Genomic DNA, 15,930 nt, shown 5'->3' with positions numbered 1-15,930 from the left:
AGCGTTTCGTAATCTCCTTTATACCCTCTGCCAAGTCTAGGGTTGGCCACATCACTGCTCACGCCACCCTGAGCAGGATATGAAAAACAGCACTCTCTTCGTCAAACGGTGGTTCAGCATACGCAATACATGTTCCAACCAACGCAACATTTGAAGTACCCGTTACCTGACCGAAAACTTGCTTTCCAATTGCCTCGTTACGGATTCGCCGACACCAACCCATACGAGCTATGGTTCTGAGACAACGATTGTCGAACACCTGAAGACGTCTCAGGTCCTGACATCGATTAGCCCATTACCCGAAGTCTCCAGCCAGGCACAGACTGGATCACGGGGTCTCTTTTACGCCTTTCTGCCAAGTCATGCGCTGTCCACCTCGCGGTTTGCGCAATCCTGAAGGAGGCACGGAGAACAACACTCGTCTCGGTAGACGGTGTTTCGGCATGCGTAGCACATGACCGAGCCATCGCATTCGATGATGGTGGATGTTTTCTCGGATTGAGGTGCCTGCAGCACAACCAAATACCCGTTTTCTAATCACCTCGTTACTAACACGCTGACGCCATCCAAAACCATCCACGCTTCTGAGGCACCGGTGATCGAAAACCTGAAGACACCTCACATCCTCTACCCGCCGAGGCCATGTCTCGCACCCATACAGCAACACAGTCCTTACTGTAGCCTAGTACACACGACCTTTTTGACGCCAAAAGTGACGCAAATTAGCAAACGTGATTCGAGACTTTGAGATGCTTGCACTGACTTCATCAGACACACTTCCGTCAGAGCTAATACAACTACCGAGGTATATAAAGTTTTCCACAATATCCAGTGATACTCCTTGAATTGCAGGGGATATGTTCGCAGATGGCACGTTCAGAAGCAGGACTTTGCAATTTGAAGGTGCAAGGCGCATGCCAAAAGATGGTATGATGGTGATCAGTTTATTCAACAGGGCTTGTGCTTCGCTTTGGTCTTCAAAGATAAGGGTGATGTCATCTGCGTACTCCAGATCGACAAGGCTATCACCAGCAACAATTTGAACACCGGAATTTTGAAGAATGTCCAGTGTTCGCTTTATTATTTCATCGATGACGAAGTTGAACAAGAATGTGGAGAGTGGATATCCTTGTCTGACACCAGTTTTTGTAGAGAAGCTTTTTGAGGCTCACCATTTCAGAAGCCGGAATGGTTTACACAGATTCACAGTTTATCTTCAGCTCTGCATCTGCGGGAATGTTCTTTTCACCTGAATTGTGACAGTTCGTCAAGCGGTTTATTACTCTCGATAAGGAAGAATGAGTGTCCAAACTTTGAGCAATTTTGTAGAGTCGCTCGAGGTCGTGCTTGGATCTGGCTGATTGAACCGCTTCACAGGCGGAGCGCCCAGCATTTTCCAGGGTTGCGGGCAGTACCTTCCAATAGGAATCAACAGAGGAAGACCTGTTCTCCAAAAGGGACGGAAGCTATCATCTTATCATGGTGAGTGGGCTTGGGTGTGGTGAATAACCCACGAGCTACATTGGTTAGAACTCCGATCTATGATGTGCAACCATACCAGCAAGGTCAAAAGAAAGCAGACGAGCAACGAGCACCAGTACTAAGAACTGTAATAAGAGACAATCTGGGGGTAGACCTACTATCCACTGCGATAAGCGTGAAGACAGTAAGGTGTTTTGTTCAGGCGACCAGCATGTCCATGTCATTAAAACATATCAAGACCACGATGCAGCTCTGAACACATCTCCTATGCGCAGGTGCTGGGAATCAGACATATATGTCCAATTCATTGCACGTTTGGGCTACACCAGTCCCCCGAAGTTAAGCTGGGTCGCCACGGAAAGACCGGACCTTACCGTGGTGTGACGGTTCGCGCATCTCAGCGATCCATTGAGCTTTAGCGGGGTGTCCCCGCAACACTCACAGAGTCTCTCATACCAGGTTGGTTAATAGCTAGAAGTCTGACAAACAGTTTCCTGGCCCTCCAGGTTGGGGGTGGGAACATGTGGCGACTTGTTCCGTAGAAGTGGTAATGCATTTGCATTTCCCGCCAAATACCGGTGCCTTGCGGTTAGGCTTCTAGCCAAAGTCCTTGGTTGAAGACTCTGATCGTCCTCCTGTCTAGGTGTGGGCGCCCTGACAATATCCCAGCCCACGCACAACGATGACACTTACAACCAACAATACTCTCATACCACATGGACCGTCGCGTGGTGCCACCAGCCGGGTCACCTTACTTGGTGCATACAACAGGGCTGGTCGCGAAAACATGTTACTGCTGACACCCCCTCCTTACACTTTCACATAATTCCCCCCCTCCCCACCCCACTAATAGCTCTCTCCTTTAAGGTCCAGCAATTAGGACTGATGACTCCGATCGTCATGCATCGGTTTTGAGCTCAACATGGCGCCGACATCCTCAGGTATCTCCAAATCTTCAAGTCTCGACACCCACTCTAGCTGGCCGCGTTCAATGTCCGCACTCTGAAGCAAGCAGGACAACAAGCTGCTCTTGCATTCACACTGGATTTGTTTGGCATTGATGTATGCTGTGTCTTAGAAGCGGGAATTCAAGATTCAAGCACAGTGACTAAGCTAAAAGCTTCCGGCTTTGTACCCCTGGTGATCCAGAGACTGCTGCGGTGGGATGTGCAGAGGCTGGTATCGTTCGAAGTCACCGGGCGGAAGTATCCTTACTTGACTAGACACCCATTTATGTTCGTCTCTGTGCGGTTCGTCTGATAACGTATGTGAAGGAATCTCACGAGCAGGAAGCTGATCCCTTCCTGTTTGCTGTGTCCATTTGCGCCTGGCTGTAGCTCCAACGCCGTTAAAGACAGGTATTACGACGCCCTGAATGCCCTGCTGTGGCGAGCTAAAAGCTCAGACATCATGATGGTTGCCGGAGATATGAATGCACAAGGAAGGGGCTTAACGTATCTGAGACTCAATTAGAAGGTTGACATGGACTGGACTCGGTACGTACGGACAATGGGGAACGATTGCTTCAGCTGTGTGCTGATCGCAGGCTGTTTTTATGCAGTACTAACTTCCAAAATAGCTGAATTCGTCTTGCCACATGGTGTCCTTCAACGGTATACCAGCCACAAACTCAAATCGATCACGTTGCGACTAGCTACCGATGGCGTGGATCAACAACTGACTGCCGGTCGGTTTGGGACACATTTGTGGATTCTGACCACGCACTTATCCGGAATCGTTTCTCCCTACGTTTCCCAGGGCCGCGTAAGGTGCGGGGGTATCGCTTGGCAATCGACTGGCAGATGCAGATGTTAGACGAATCTACCAGAATTGTCTTCTTGAGTCTCTTCCAAATGCTCCACCATCAGATGTGAACGCATACTGGGACGAGATTGCCACCCCTTTGCATAGTTGTGGGAATTTGGTCTGTGCCACGGCCCAACCAGACGAACGCAAGCACTGGATATCAGACCAAACGGTGGCACTGCTTAAATCTTGGAGAAATATCGAAGCCGATCCAGAACATAATCCGGTGCAAGTATTGTCAGACGTCAAGTGGAAGTAGGCGTGCGAGCCGACCATGAAGTATGGTGGACACAGAAAGCCAAAGAATTGGAAGCCCAGAAAGCCGGTAACGCCTCAAGATTACTTCAGCTGATTCGCGCGACCGGCCCCCAGAAACCACCTGTGAGCGAAACCATCAAGAATCAGAATTGAACGACCATCCAGACGCTCGGAACGATGTACATTAGACCCAAAAATGAAGTGTTTTCTCGCCACATGCTGGCTACTACCAATCAAGACCCCAGTCAATTAGTGGATGCATTCTTGCAAAATTATGTTACCTTGCCAAGGATTCGTGCGGTTTCTGCCGATGAATATCGGGATGAGGCTATTCGAGACGCTTTTATCACAGGCTAGAAGTCTAATTCCGTCCGTCAACGAACACACTCTCAAGCTTTAACAAGCGTTTGAAGAGGCACGTCTGCTTGAACATGCTCAAAAAGTCACTCTCATACAACTCGTCTTCTCATGTTCCCTGTGGTGCCGCATCTATCAAAACTGATAAACCTTTGACTTCTGTTCGTGATGCACTTATCTCTCAGACTGACTCTAATGACGCGATTGCAAGCAAATCCTCATCTAGCTTCTTCTGTGGCAACGGCAAGCACAGCCGCTCAAAATGTCCGGCTCGTGAATCTTTCTGTCATTCCTGCGGCAAGAAAGGTCATTTCCAAAAAGTTTGTCGATCCAAACCGAGTTCAAGTCGTGTCACATCGACGGTGAACCCTGGTGTCTCATCCATTTCCAACATCTCTTCATTCATTGGACTTTTCAAATCAATCGTTGAGGTTATAGTGAATAAAATCCCATTTCATGCTCTTATCAGTACTGGTAGCTGCGAAAGTTATAGTTCTTCTGACACCGTCCTGAAGCATGGTTGGACAACATCCTCTAAAAGTGTTATCTCGATGGCTTCAACGAATTTATCTTGTGTTACTAGCGGTCATCTTTATGCTGCCGTGCTGTACAAAAGCACGCGATACGAAGATGTCGAACTCTCGCTCTTGTCCAATTTGTGTTCAGACGTCATCCTTGGCTTGGATATTCTCAGGTAACACCAAAGTGTGGTCATACCAGTCACGGGTAAACGGCCTCAGTTCGCCGTATGCACACTGAAAGCAGCGAGGGTCAATGCTCCCTCTTTGTTTGATAATCTTGCCAAAAAAATCTCGTTTGTCTCGCGCGGATATAAAAAAAATCGTTCAGCTGCAACACCATTCCGGTGCCTAGCTGCCATGCTACCCGAAGAAAGCACGAGGGCTGGGATACTTCCAGGTCGCCCAAGCCTAGGCGGGGGAAGTCGAGAGGTAGAGGTCGGGTTCGAACCACGGATCTTCCGGTCTAACCACTTGAGCCATCTCGCGTGGATACGGTATTTATCGAGACGGAGATTCGGAAGCTACTAGCTGACTAAATTATTGAGCCGTCTAACTTCCCTTGGCGCGCCCAGGTTCTCGTTACTACAAATGAGACATAAGAAGCACTTGGTCATCGATTACGGTCAAACCATAAATCGCTTCACTTATCTTGATGCGTATATCTGCCGAAGGAGGAGAAGCTTGTAGAGAAGGTTCCTCATTACACGGTGTTTAGCACACTAGACTTTCAAAGTGCGTACCACCAGATTCCCATTGTCGACAAAGACAAACCATATATTGCATTCGAGGCATGTGGTGAACTGTTTCAATTTCGACGCATTCCATCCGGAGTTACTAGTGGTGTGGCCCGCTCTCAACGCACCATAGACAACATCACACGCGAGGAGGGTCTGCTCGATACATTTGCAGATATTGGCAATGTTAATGTGTTTGGTCGCGATGTCCAGGGACATGATCAATATTTGAAGAAATTCATAGAGGCCTCAAAATGTCACGGTATTACATTTAACCAGAAGAAGAGCATCATAGTTACTGCGAAAGTACTATTACTAGGATACGAAATATCACACGGTATGATAAAACTGGATCCTGGACGTTTTCGAGCAATACGGGAGTTGCCTCATCCATGTAACCTCCATTCAAAACGAAGATTGGTCGCAATGCTGGCATACACACTGGATCCCGTGTTTTTGGGATAAAACTCAGCAAATCGTCCGCAATCAGATCCTCCCAATCCAGAGAGCCTACAAGCTGCTTTGAATAATCTCAAACACGATTTGGAAAAAGCCGCCGTGTACACCATTGACTACGCTCGTCCACTCGTGGAAACTGATGTTACCGACATAGCCATTGCGGCCACTCTCAACTAAGACGGGCTCTCGGTAGCTTTGTCTTCACGCACTCTGTCACACATGAGCATCATTCAGCAATCTGGAAAGCGTACGCGATTGTTGAGACACTGAGAAAATGGAGACGCTACCTGATCAGCAATCACTTCACACTTGCCACGAATAAACGATCAGTTGTCCTTATGTAAGACAAACAGCACAAAGGCGAAGTGAAAAACGACAAAATCCAGAGATGGAGACTTGAACTATCCTGTTTTCAGTACGATGTCCAGTACCGTCCATGTAATCAAAAAGCCGCTGACGCACTCTCGCGGACTGATCACATATCTGCGTCACATGTGGATCTCAAACACCTTTATAACACGTTATGTCACCCCGGCATCATGCGGATGCTTCATTTCGTCCGCTCAAAAAAGTTTCCGTTTTCGATCGAGGATGTTAAGGCGGCTACAAATCAATGTAGAACTTGTTCAGAATTGAAGCCTCGTTTCCTCAATCACCCTTTTGGCAATCTTATTAAAGCTACGCAACCGTTTGAACGCGTCAGCATCCATTTTAAAGACCCACTTCCATCGACCTCCCACAACAAATACCTTTTAACAATGATCGACGAGTACTCCCATTTCCGATTCGCCTTCGCGTGTACGGATGTTTCCTCATACATCATGATCAAGTGTTTAATCAGTTGTTCTCTTTGTTCGAACTGCCCTCATACGTCTATTCAGATCGTGGTGGAGCTTCCATGTCGGGTGAAGTGCACACGTTTCTTCGCGACAAGGGTGTGGCAACCAGTCGAACTACCCCATGCAATCCGCGCGGTAACGGACAAGTCGAACGGCTTTACGGAACTCTTTGGAAGCGGATCACTCTGGTGTTGAAAACCCAAAAACGGGACATTACTGAGTGGGAATGCATGTTCCTAGATGCTTTGCACTCTTCGCTCCTTATTGTGAACGCTACTAACGCAAAACCACACGAAAGATTACTTAACTTCCACAGGCAGTCAACGGATGGCAAATCCGTTCCGATTTGGTTATCGACGCCAGACCCCGTTATGTTAAAAAGGATGACACCTTCTTCCAACTACGATCCGTTAGTGAAAGAGGTGAAAATTTGTTGTGACTTGTTGAACGGTAGTGCAACTCTGCATCGGTCCCTTGGCTTCCTGCTCCGCCAACTACGGTACATTAAAAGGCACGGTAGCTCCACAAAGACCTTCATGAAGACAAAGGAAAATTGTTACGGCTGTATTTATAGGGTAATCGCAGAGTGCTCCACATGGTCGTACCAGAACTCAGTGAGGGGGGCGAGAAGCGTCGAGTCAACGATATCGACTGGGATGGTCCGCGTCCTGCACGTGACACATCCGTACAAGTGATGTGATGTTCGGATATTAGGGACGGCTATCCTCCAAACACCTCCCTATTTGAGAAGGCTGTTCAATGGACTGTTGTTTTGGACTCCAGTGCGATGACTCATGGAGGTTCTGTCGCATGTCGGTCCGTCCCTGGGGCCGCGGGCATGCTGATCTGGGATCCGGTACCCTCCACTTGGGAGGTATATCACGACTGTCCGGTGTCCCATGCAACATGGTCTTCTCAACGAACGGCAGTCTGCTGCCTAAAGTTGGTTCACTTGACGCGGCTTCTCTGGTGATCTTACTTGCACCTCGTATTTGACATAGTGGACACTGCGTCCACTGCGAAGAACGTTCCCCATATCTTTGAATCAGTGGCTGGTCTCTGTGTGATTGTTGTCCCTTTTTCCGGCCCCTTACTTGACTTTGCGGTTAGCGGTAGAACGATCCATCTGAACCTGCGACTTTAAACTGAAGGGTTCAGACCGCGGGTGAAACGTTGCGGGCTGCTGGCATGGTTCACCAAATTAGACTGAGGTGAGAGGGCTACCGGTGTCTGACGCTAGGAGCTGAATAGCCGTTGCTTGGTCACCGGTTTGACTGTTATTGTGGTGACCGCTTATTCGTCAAGACGTGATGTTCTCGTGAACGTGTCGGAGCCATTAGCAGTTGGTTCGTTACAAACTGCACTGAGGGGTTTATCAAACAGTTGAAGCTCAATAATCCAATCCAGGCCCAACAGATCAAGGCCTATGTAGTTCATGAGGCAGCAGGCACCACTGAGTTGAACCCCCGTGAAGGTTACTGAACGGTTTAGCTTCCCGGTCAGACTGAGGCTTCTACCGGATGCATCACGAACGGTTGACTTTGTGGTTTCCACTGGTGGCCTTCCAATTACGTTCCACATGCACTTAGAAATCAGAGTGAGGTCAGAACCTGAATCCAGTTGGAGGCCAACTGGTGTTGTCTGTGCAGCATTCTTCTTTCATTCTTCTTCGTGACCCTTTCTACTGCACGTGCTGCGCCCGTGGTTCCGGTACAGACGGTAGCATGCATGTTACCAGTCTTCACTATATTAACAGGGTGTGTGCGGTTTTCTTGGAGATCGCGGTGAATTTGACTTCCTGTTGCAAGTTACTTTGCATACCATATCAGGCTGAGGGAATTTGGAATTCCCAATCATTGCAGCATCAGCCTTGAGATTGAGAAGATGCTGGCACTCGGTGGTGAGTTTCTGAAGCGTCAATTCCGGATCCTGTTCAGTTCGATTCAGTAGCCGGGTCCGAACACCTGCCTTTGGCGATTGAAGACCAGCCACGAAGGTGAGACACTTGAATTGAGCATTGGTCATGGAGCTCAGTGACCACGCCGGCATAGGTGATGAAATCCGCAGTATCCCTTTTTGTAATCATGAGACACTGATAACGAATATAGAACAAGGAACTTTGCTCACCGAATAGTTGGGCCAGAATTTTGACAGCATCTGCGAAACCAAGGTTACGATAGAGCTTGAGGAGCAAAAAATTTTTGAACCGATCATGTTCAGCTGCCCCTAGTTTCCGCGGCAACAGTCGCACTTTCCATGCATAATCAAAGGGAGCCAAGCCATTTGAAACATGTCTCCATATTTCTTGAACCATCTTTCGAAAGTTTGTCCAGATTCAGCATCGAAATTGAATTCAATAATCGAGCTCGCAGCAGCATCTGTGGAAGAAGGCAAGGGCTCAACCGTTTTTATCGCAGTCACCGACATGCTGCGCATCAGATATTCAACAGGCACCATTTGAGCTTCTTCGAACTGCTTAAGTTGTTGCTGCAAAATTCACGGATTCATGGATTCACGGGTTGATATATAGGATCGAGGCTTTTGCCCAAGTTTCCCGGGTCGGTTTTGTCCTTGTCGGTCAGTGGCTGTCGTTCACCAGAAAGGCACAAGTGAAAAAAGGGTGTAGCGCTGCTCTTTATGTTCTCAGCGCGGGGCAGTATGCTCGCCAGCGCGAGGATTCGCATAAATAAGTGTCTACTAGTGTTTTAAACTGGGTTCTAGAAGGAGCGTGAACAACCGTCGGAGGAAGGTCATTCCACGCAGCTACTACCCGAAATGAGAGAAAATTTTGCCCGATGAATGTGTGTGCTCTGAGCTTGAAAACTTACTATGTCCCTGCCGTGTGTTTGCTGGGTCAGCGGTAGAAAATTTGTTTGCCAAGTATAAATTAGTTCCCCTCGGAGGCGACGGTACTCCAGGGGAAAGAGATCAAGCACCGCGGGACGCGTTTCGTAGTCCACAGATTTCAGGGCGGCATCAATTCTCGCGGCGGCCCACTGGACATGCTCAATGAGGGTGAGGTTTTTCGTGCGTCCTGAGTAGACAACCTGGTTGGCGTATTCCAGGAGCGGTCTGACGTAGGCCCGACAGAGTATTTGGAAGTCCATGCGAGTAATAGGGGAGAAGGTGCGTCGGATCATCCGTAAAATGGCGAATGCCTTTTGGGTTGATTTCTCATGGTACAGTGAGAATGGCAAGTTGTTCTGCCGGAATTGATATCGTGGCCACTCATTATTCCAACAATGAAATTGATTTCCCGAAAGCTACGTCATTTTCAGGCTTGGCACGTCATAGTGTAGAATGTCTATGTATAAGTAGCATTATTGAAAATCATCCACTGTGGCAATTTGTTTAAGTGAACAAATCCTCACGGTCAATAAATACCACCGACTGTGAATATGCTGCCTGATGTAATATAAAATCGCAAAATGTGGAAAACGTTGACTCACTTACAATAAACGAAACTTTCCGACAGTTTTCTACCCAAAACAATTTCCTGGACATTCTAGAATCTACATGGCCTTTAGAGGTGCAAAATATGCGTAGGTGCATTCGTGCAAATAAATTTTGTTCGATGATTCGTGTTGCCAGCTGAAATTCCGTAGTCCACGCTCATCATTTTCTAAAAATCGTGCACGTTGGTTGGCAGGATGCAGTTTTCCATTACAGGTTGCGAATTATGCGAGGAAGACCCAGAGGTTTATCGATTGGGAACATGGAACCTACGTCGATCTTAGCGGAGAGTTGAACGAACCTAACTGATGCACACGGCTGACATGCGGTTAGAAGTACACGATGCCGTAGTGCACCCACCCATCTGCACCGAATAAAAGGTTCAAAACGGACGTCATGAACCGTTGGGATATATTGGTAGTTTTGAAGTGTACATGTGTCCCTCCTGGAGGCGCGTGATCTTCTTCGTGAGGAGTGTTCATTTGGCCGTTGACTTCCTGAAATGAGCGGAAGATATAATTTGGGTTATCGAAATACCACCATAAAGCGAGCAGCCGAAAAACTGGTAGGAATACTTACCCCGAATGCACTTCAGCAGTTAGGTTGTCGTGGCTGCCTCTTCACACAACGCCGTCTTCGGCGGTTATTTCGCATGCCTGCTTACTGCACCTCTAAAAAAATACAAGACTTACTTGAAATTCGTAGAGCATCACTAACGGACCAACTCTCCAGGGCTGGTGAGTCACACGAAATCATCTTCGTCTCTTTCATCTAACTGGCGCTATACAGCGTAAGTCGTAGTTATCAGACGTTTACCCACAGCTGTCGAGTAGTTCCCCTTTCGACCCGAAAACACGGATACAGACTTCTGGGACACACCGTGCTGGGACTCTATGCTTCGGTCCAGGTCAACATCAAAAGACGCCCTCTTTGCGGACCGGGTCGCAAGCACACATTTGCGTTTTCTGGGTGGACCCGGCGCTAAAAACCAAAAGTAATTTATTTTATGTGGACTCACCTTTGGGACAGGCCTGAAGAGCACCACCACACAACAGGCAAGGTTCACCATCACAACAGTCGGCGTGATATGGTACGCGATCCGTTGCACACCAACGGTCACTGGTAGTAGTCGGCCGGTCACAAAGCACACAAAAGCCCAAATCAGCGTTCCTAGAAGGCCAGCTGGGTTGAGGCGCAGTATCCTCGACTACCAAAGACAGGCCGTCAGCTGCAGACTTTTAGCCTTGACGCAACAGGATTTGCCTGAACAATCAATTGCTTGAAGATGGTTCCAGCCTCTGAAGCTTACTCATCACTCCGTTCAGTTGTTTGCGAGGGCCGTCAAAAACTGTCGGTGGTGGTTTGGGGACAAGTTTAAAGGGTACACTTTTTCCGGTAGGTTGTAATAAGACAGTCATTGTTGTTGGATCGGGAAGCAAGCAAAGGAAAAGTCAGTGATGGATAGTTTTTACTGCTAGGAACGGATTGATCTCGAAATACAGAGAACAGGTGTATACAGGGGAGTCACAACGCCTGGTAGAAAGGGCATGTGCGTTCTCTAGCACAGGTGTCAAACGTCTGGGATCATCTGGATGTTTGCATCACAACCTATAAGCTAGTTTGCCTAGCTTGCCTCACTTTGTTTGTTCGAAAACCTTCATACGGCAGCAGCGACGGTCGTGGTTTCAGGTGCCTCAAAGCAGGAGAGCATGCATATGTAGTCATTCGACAGACCACGTTTAGAACGTAGGCGTCACCCTTCAGGATTTAACGTCTGTATGCATCTCGAATTCCCGAATGAACCATTAGGCGTGCCGGAACACATTTTGAATTGCATGCTTCAAAATACCGAAGTAATGTACCCGGTCTTTAAGGCGGCCGTTCGCATTCTTCACAGCGTTGTTTGTCACATTACCGAAATGAACCATTTTTGACTGTGTGTGTATGGCCCATTTTAGGGTGATGTACAACCAACGGGCCGTAAGACAGAAAACAAATCGAGGATCGACGCGGCGCAGAAGCTGCGGGTCTTGCCGACGTTTGTGTGCATGTAATACGATGAACAAAGAATCTACTGTACAGCGTTGTCTAGGCAAGCCATGCGGTGAACTATATACCGGCTATTAGCAGGTTGTGTCTATGACCAAAAAATACATGGATATTAAATGATACATACGGGCTTTCTGATAGCTTTGCGGACATGAAAATAGCAAAGCATCACGTCACAGCCAAACACGACTCTCGCTACACGCGTTTGCGCCGCCAACCTGTCCATCACGAAAGTCTTAACCGGATACTTTTCGCCCAACATTTCCTTGAATAAGTCGAACAGTTTACGCATGAGAGCAAACTGCTCTCTCTATGAATGCGTGCATACCCGGACGCCCGGTTTCCATGCTGTCCGTTAGCAAGAAGGTGTACAGCTTATATCTACATGCCGAAAATTAGGTGCTTTAAGAAACTTATCCGAGGCGGTTTGTCGCAGGCGCTCCGTCTATATTCACTATATCTGGAAAGCGTCGGAACAACGCCATCTGCTGTCATCGGGACAAGCCTATGTTGCTGTAGTGACCTTCCTCTGACTGGCACACAAGGACACGTCCGGTCCCTTGAAGTTTTGCCAGGACCGAAGGCATATCCGCCATATCAAAACCCAACTATTTAACGCCTACCCATCATACCCGGTCGACACTTCCAGCTGCAGTTTTATATATCCTGAGTGGTAAGAATCTTGCCGAATCCATCTGCCACAAACTACCGCACCTCACAAGAGGGCGTTCCATATTTTAGAAGGACCTTGCAAGTTTCCAACTCGTTTTGGGTTAGCAGTCGATTAGCTGGAAGCCGGTCGTACAGAAACTTTGACAACTTGTGGTTGTGTTCAAGAAAATAAGGGGCGACTGCCAGATAGTTCTTTTGCCACCGTAGGCTAGACTGTTGATGCTTTGTGCACTTTTTTATTAGGGAATATGCTCGGCCTACTGGCTTGTTCGGATTCCCCGGCTTTCCGTTAGTTTTGCGGTTGCCTGCTGCATCTTTATTTAGCCCATTCATAACGCAAAACAGCGTTGGTGCTTCGATTACTAGACGAACGCACAAATACTACAAAGTTATCTTTCATGTGTTGATTTAAGGCCTCCTCTTATGCCGTGAAGGACGAAAACGATACAGCCACTGATTTCTCAACGAACGCTTTTGAAGCCACTTCCGAAGCCATAGCACACGAAGTTCAAAGCCGAATACACACCAATAATTTTCAAAACGGACAGATTAAAACAAATCGCAAAAAATGATGGCAGATGGGACTGATTTTTGGACTGAGCACATATGCAAAAAAGTGCATTATTTTGACGCTAAAGTTTATGGAGAAAAATAAATTGTGCGCCCAAGGCGCGCTGACATCGCGGGTTCAGTTTGTCTTCAGTTGTTGTGTCTTGCTGAAATTTAGTGCAATTCTGCATCGGTCCCTTGGCTTCCTGCTCCGCCACCATGGTACATAAAAAGGCACGGCAGCTCCACACAGACCTTTCTGAAGACAAAGGAAAATTAATACGGCTGTGCTTATGGGGTAATCACAGGGTGCTCCGCATGGTCGAGCCAGAAGCTCCGTGAGGGGGCGAAAAGCGTCGAGTCAAAGATACTCGACTCGGATTGGTTGGCATTCTGGGCATGCCTTCGGTTGGTCCGTGTTCCGCACGTGACACATCCGTACAAGTGATGTGATGTTCGGTTATTAGGGACGGATGGCCTCTGAACAAGCTTGTTAAGTGCAACCCGCGGTGCCTGCGTTCGTTTCCCGAACGGAAAGGAAAACTGTTTCTCTTAGACATCTGGCACCCAAAGCACCAAACATTTCAGATGTCTATTTGATCGAAACAATCGAAAGCGTAGCCCCTCCTCCAGACGAGACTGAATCACATTCTCTTGGCCCTTCTGGAGGCAAAACGCCACCATCGGAACAACCCAGTGAAATCCCAGAGAATGCCCTACAGTACATCACAGTCAAACAACGTGTTCGACCGTCTTCGAAACCGCGACGCCTTATCTATACACTGCTGAAAACAACCCCTCTGGTGGGGAAGAATTTTATATACTGACTTTGTGTTCAACTGTTTACTAGCTATTCGTTAAACTAATTGTGTTCCCTGACGTTTTGGCTGATGTACTGCAATTGTTAGATTAAAGTCAATCATTCGGCGATCCTCGTTCTCTATTTCTTGCGCAACTATTCGAGTGCGCACACCTCGTCAGGTGCTGGACCAGCGCTATGCGTATAAGCAACCCACAGTTCTAGTATTCATATATTTCCAAGGCGCATTCGACTTCGCTGACAGGTCTGTTCTTCTTCACACGTTTGCCAACCAACTAAAGCCCCGGTGGTTTGGAAACACGATATTTTATTTGTATTCTCAGACTTCCTGACTTGTGAGTATACGGAGAGCTCTCGAAAAGCTTCCGTGGGGATGCCCACTCTCCCCATTCATTTCTGACATTTTGTTGGATGCGCTAATGAGACGAACGCCGGTGAGTCCTCAAAATCCTGGGTTTCAAACAGCATGTGATGCAAAAATTGTCCTTCTAGCATACGCAGACGACAACGTTCTCATCTTCCAAGAGGACGATGAACTGACCGAAGTCATCCCGTCCAATGACATGCATCTTGCGCCCACAGCGTAAAGTCATGCTCGTAGACGCGCAGTCACTGAACGCGCCACTTAAAACCCTGGGAGAAGTACTGGAAGTTGTGGAGCGTTTTACGTATATTGAAACTTGTATTAGTTCTGACTGTAGTGTGACAGATGAGGTGAATGCACGAATCTGCAAGGCCCGGGCCGCGTTTGCTGATTTGAGACACCTATGGCGCCAGAATGGCTTATCCCTGAATCTGAAGGGACGTGTGTATCAAGCTACAGTACGGGCTGTTTTGTTGTACGGCCGTGAGACTTGGCCTATTCGAGCAGCGGAACTGAGACGTCTTCAGGTGTTCGACAATCGTTGTCTCAGAACCATAGCTCGTATGGGTTGGTGTCGGCGAATCCGTAACGAGGCAATTGGAAAGCAAGTTTTCGGTCAGGTAACGGGTACTTCAAATGTTGCGTTGGTTGGAACATGTATTGCCTATGCTGAACCACCGTTTGACGAAGAGAGTGCTGTTTTTCATATCCTGCTCAGGGTGGCGTGAGCAGTGATGTGGCCAGCCCTAGACTTGGCAGAGGGTATAAAGGAGATTACGAAACGCTTGGGTGCTGCCGGTGCTACTCGCCTTCCAGTATGCGGATCGCGTGATCCCTACAGCGCCCGGTTGGAGACACTACAAGATATGGCTGCCAATCGATGCCGGTTGCGTTATTGTTGTCAGTTTCTATCCAGATTGTCTGAGTCAATGTCTGGAGCTGTAGGCACCTCGGAATGATTCTGTTAAGCTAACACCAAGTCCCTCCCCCGTCCACCTTTACTTTTTTCTTTACAATAAGGCTTTCAAATAAGTTATGGTTGTACGGCAGTGAGGCATCGGTGTTGAACACTGTTGTCATGCTGTCGATGATTATGATGATGTCAGTGACGTTCGTGCTGTCAGTTCCTTTCCAGATTGTCTTATTGAGCGGTTGGAGGTGTAGGGACCTCAGTATGTCTGACATAAGCCAGAACTAGGTCCCCTCCCTCACCCACTCTTTTTCTCCACTATATATATATATATATATATATATAATAAAAGCCCTACGGTGGAAAGAAGAGAAAAAGAGTGGGTGTGGGAGGGGACCTAGTTCTGGCATATGTCAAACACTCTGAGGTGCCCCCTACTCCAACCGCTCAATCAGACAATCTGGAAAGAAACTGACAGCACCAACGCCACTGACATCGGTTAGCCGCCATTTCTTGCAACGTCTCTAGCCAAACACAGACGGGGTCACGGGGACCCCATCCTGGAAGGCGTACAACACCAACAACACCCAAACTCTTCGTGATCTCTTTCAGCCTTTTTGCCAAGCCATGTGCTGTCTACCTCGTGGTTAGCGCCAT

The 15,930-nt window shown here is 47.9% G+C and overlaps 2 protein-coding genes across 2 annotated transcripts in view; both read left to right on the top strand.

Moving 5' to 3' along the window:
- Positions 1-2,964: 2,964 nt before the first annotated feature.
- On the top strand, positions 2,965-3,699 carry T265_14128 (hypothetical protein; the record flags this gene model as incomplete). The annotated part of the gene is given in 3 exon segments (XM_009172146.1): positions 2,965-3,251; positions 3,298-3,525; positions 3,531-3,699. Coding segments are annotated over 3 exon segments (684 nt in total).
- A 12,201-nt stretch (positions 3,700-15,900) lies between these two features.
- T265_06772 (hypothetical protein) overlaps positions 15,901-15,930 on the top strand; it is a gene marked incomplete at both ends in the record, with an annotated part of 9,129 nt that continues 9,099 nt past the window's right edge. Inside the window, one exon of the mRNA XM_009172125.1 lies at positions 15,901-15,919. Within this exon, the coding sequence (XP_009170389.1) occupies positions 15,901-15,919 (19 nt within the window). The remainder of the gene's footprint in view (positions 15,920-15,930) is intronic.

Source organism: Opisthorchis viverrini, assembly GCF_000715545.1.
Source record: "Opisthorchis viverrini unplaced genomic scaffold opera_v5_145, whole genome shotgun sequence".
In the NCBI taxonomy this organism is placed as follows: Eukaryota; Metazoa; Platyhelminthes; class Trematoda; order Opisthorchiida; family Opisthorchiidae; genus Opisthorchis; species Opisthorchis viverrini.
Note: the sequence above shows the minus strand (reverse complement) of the source record. Positions and strands in the feature narration are given on the sequence as shown.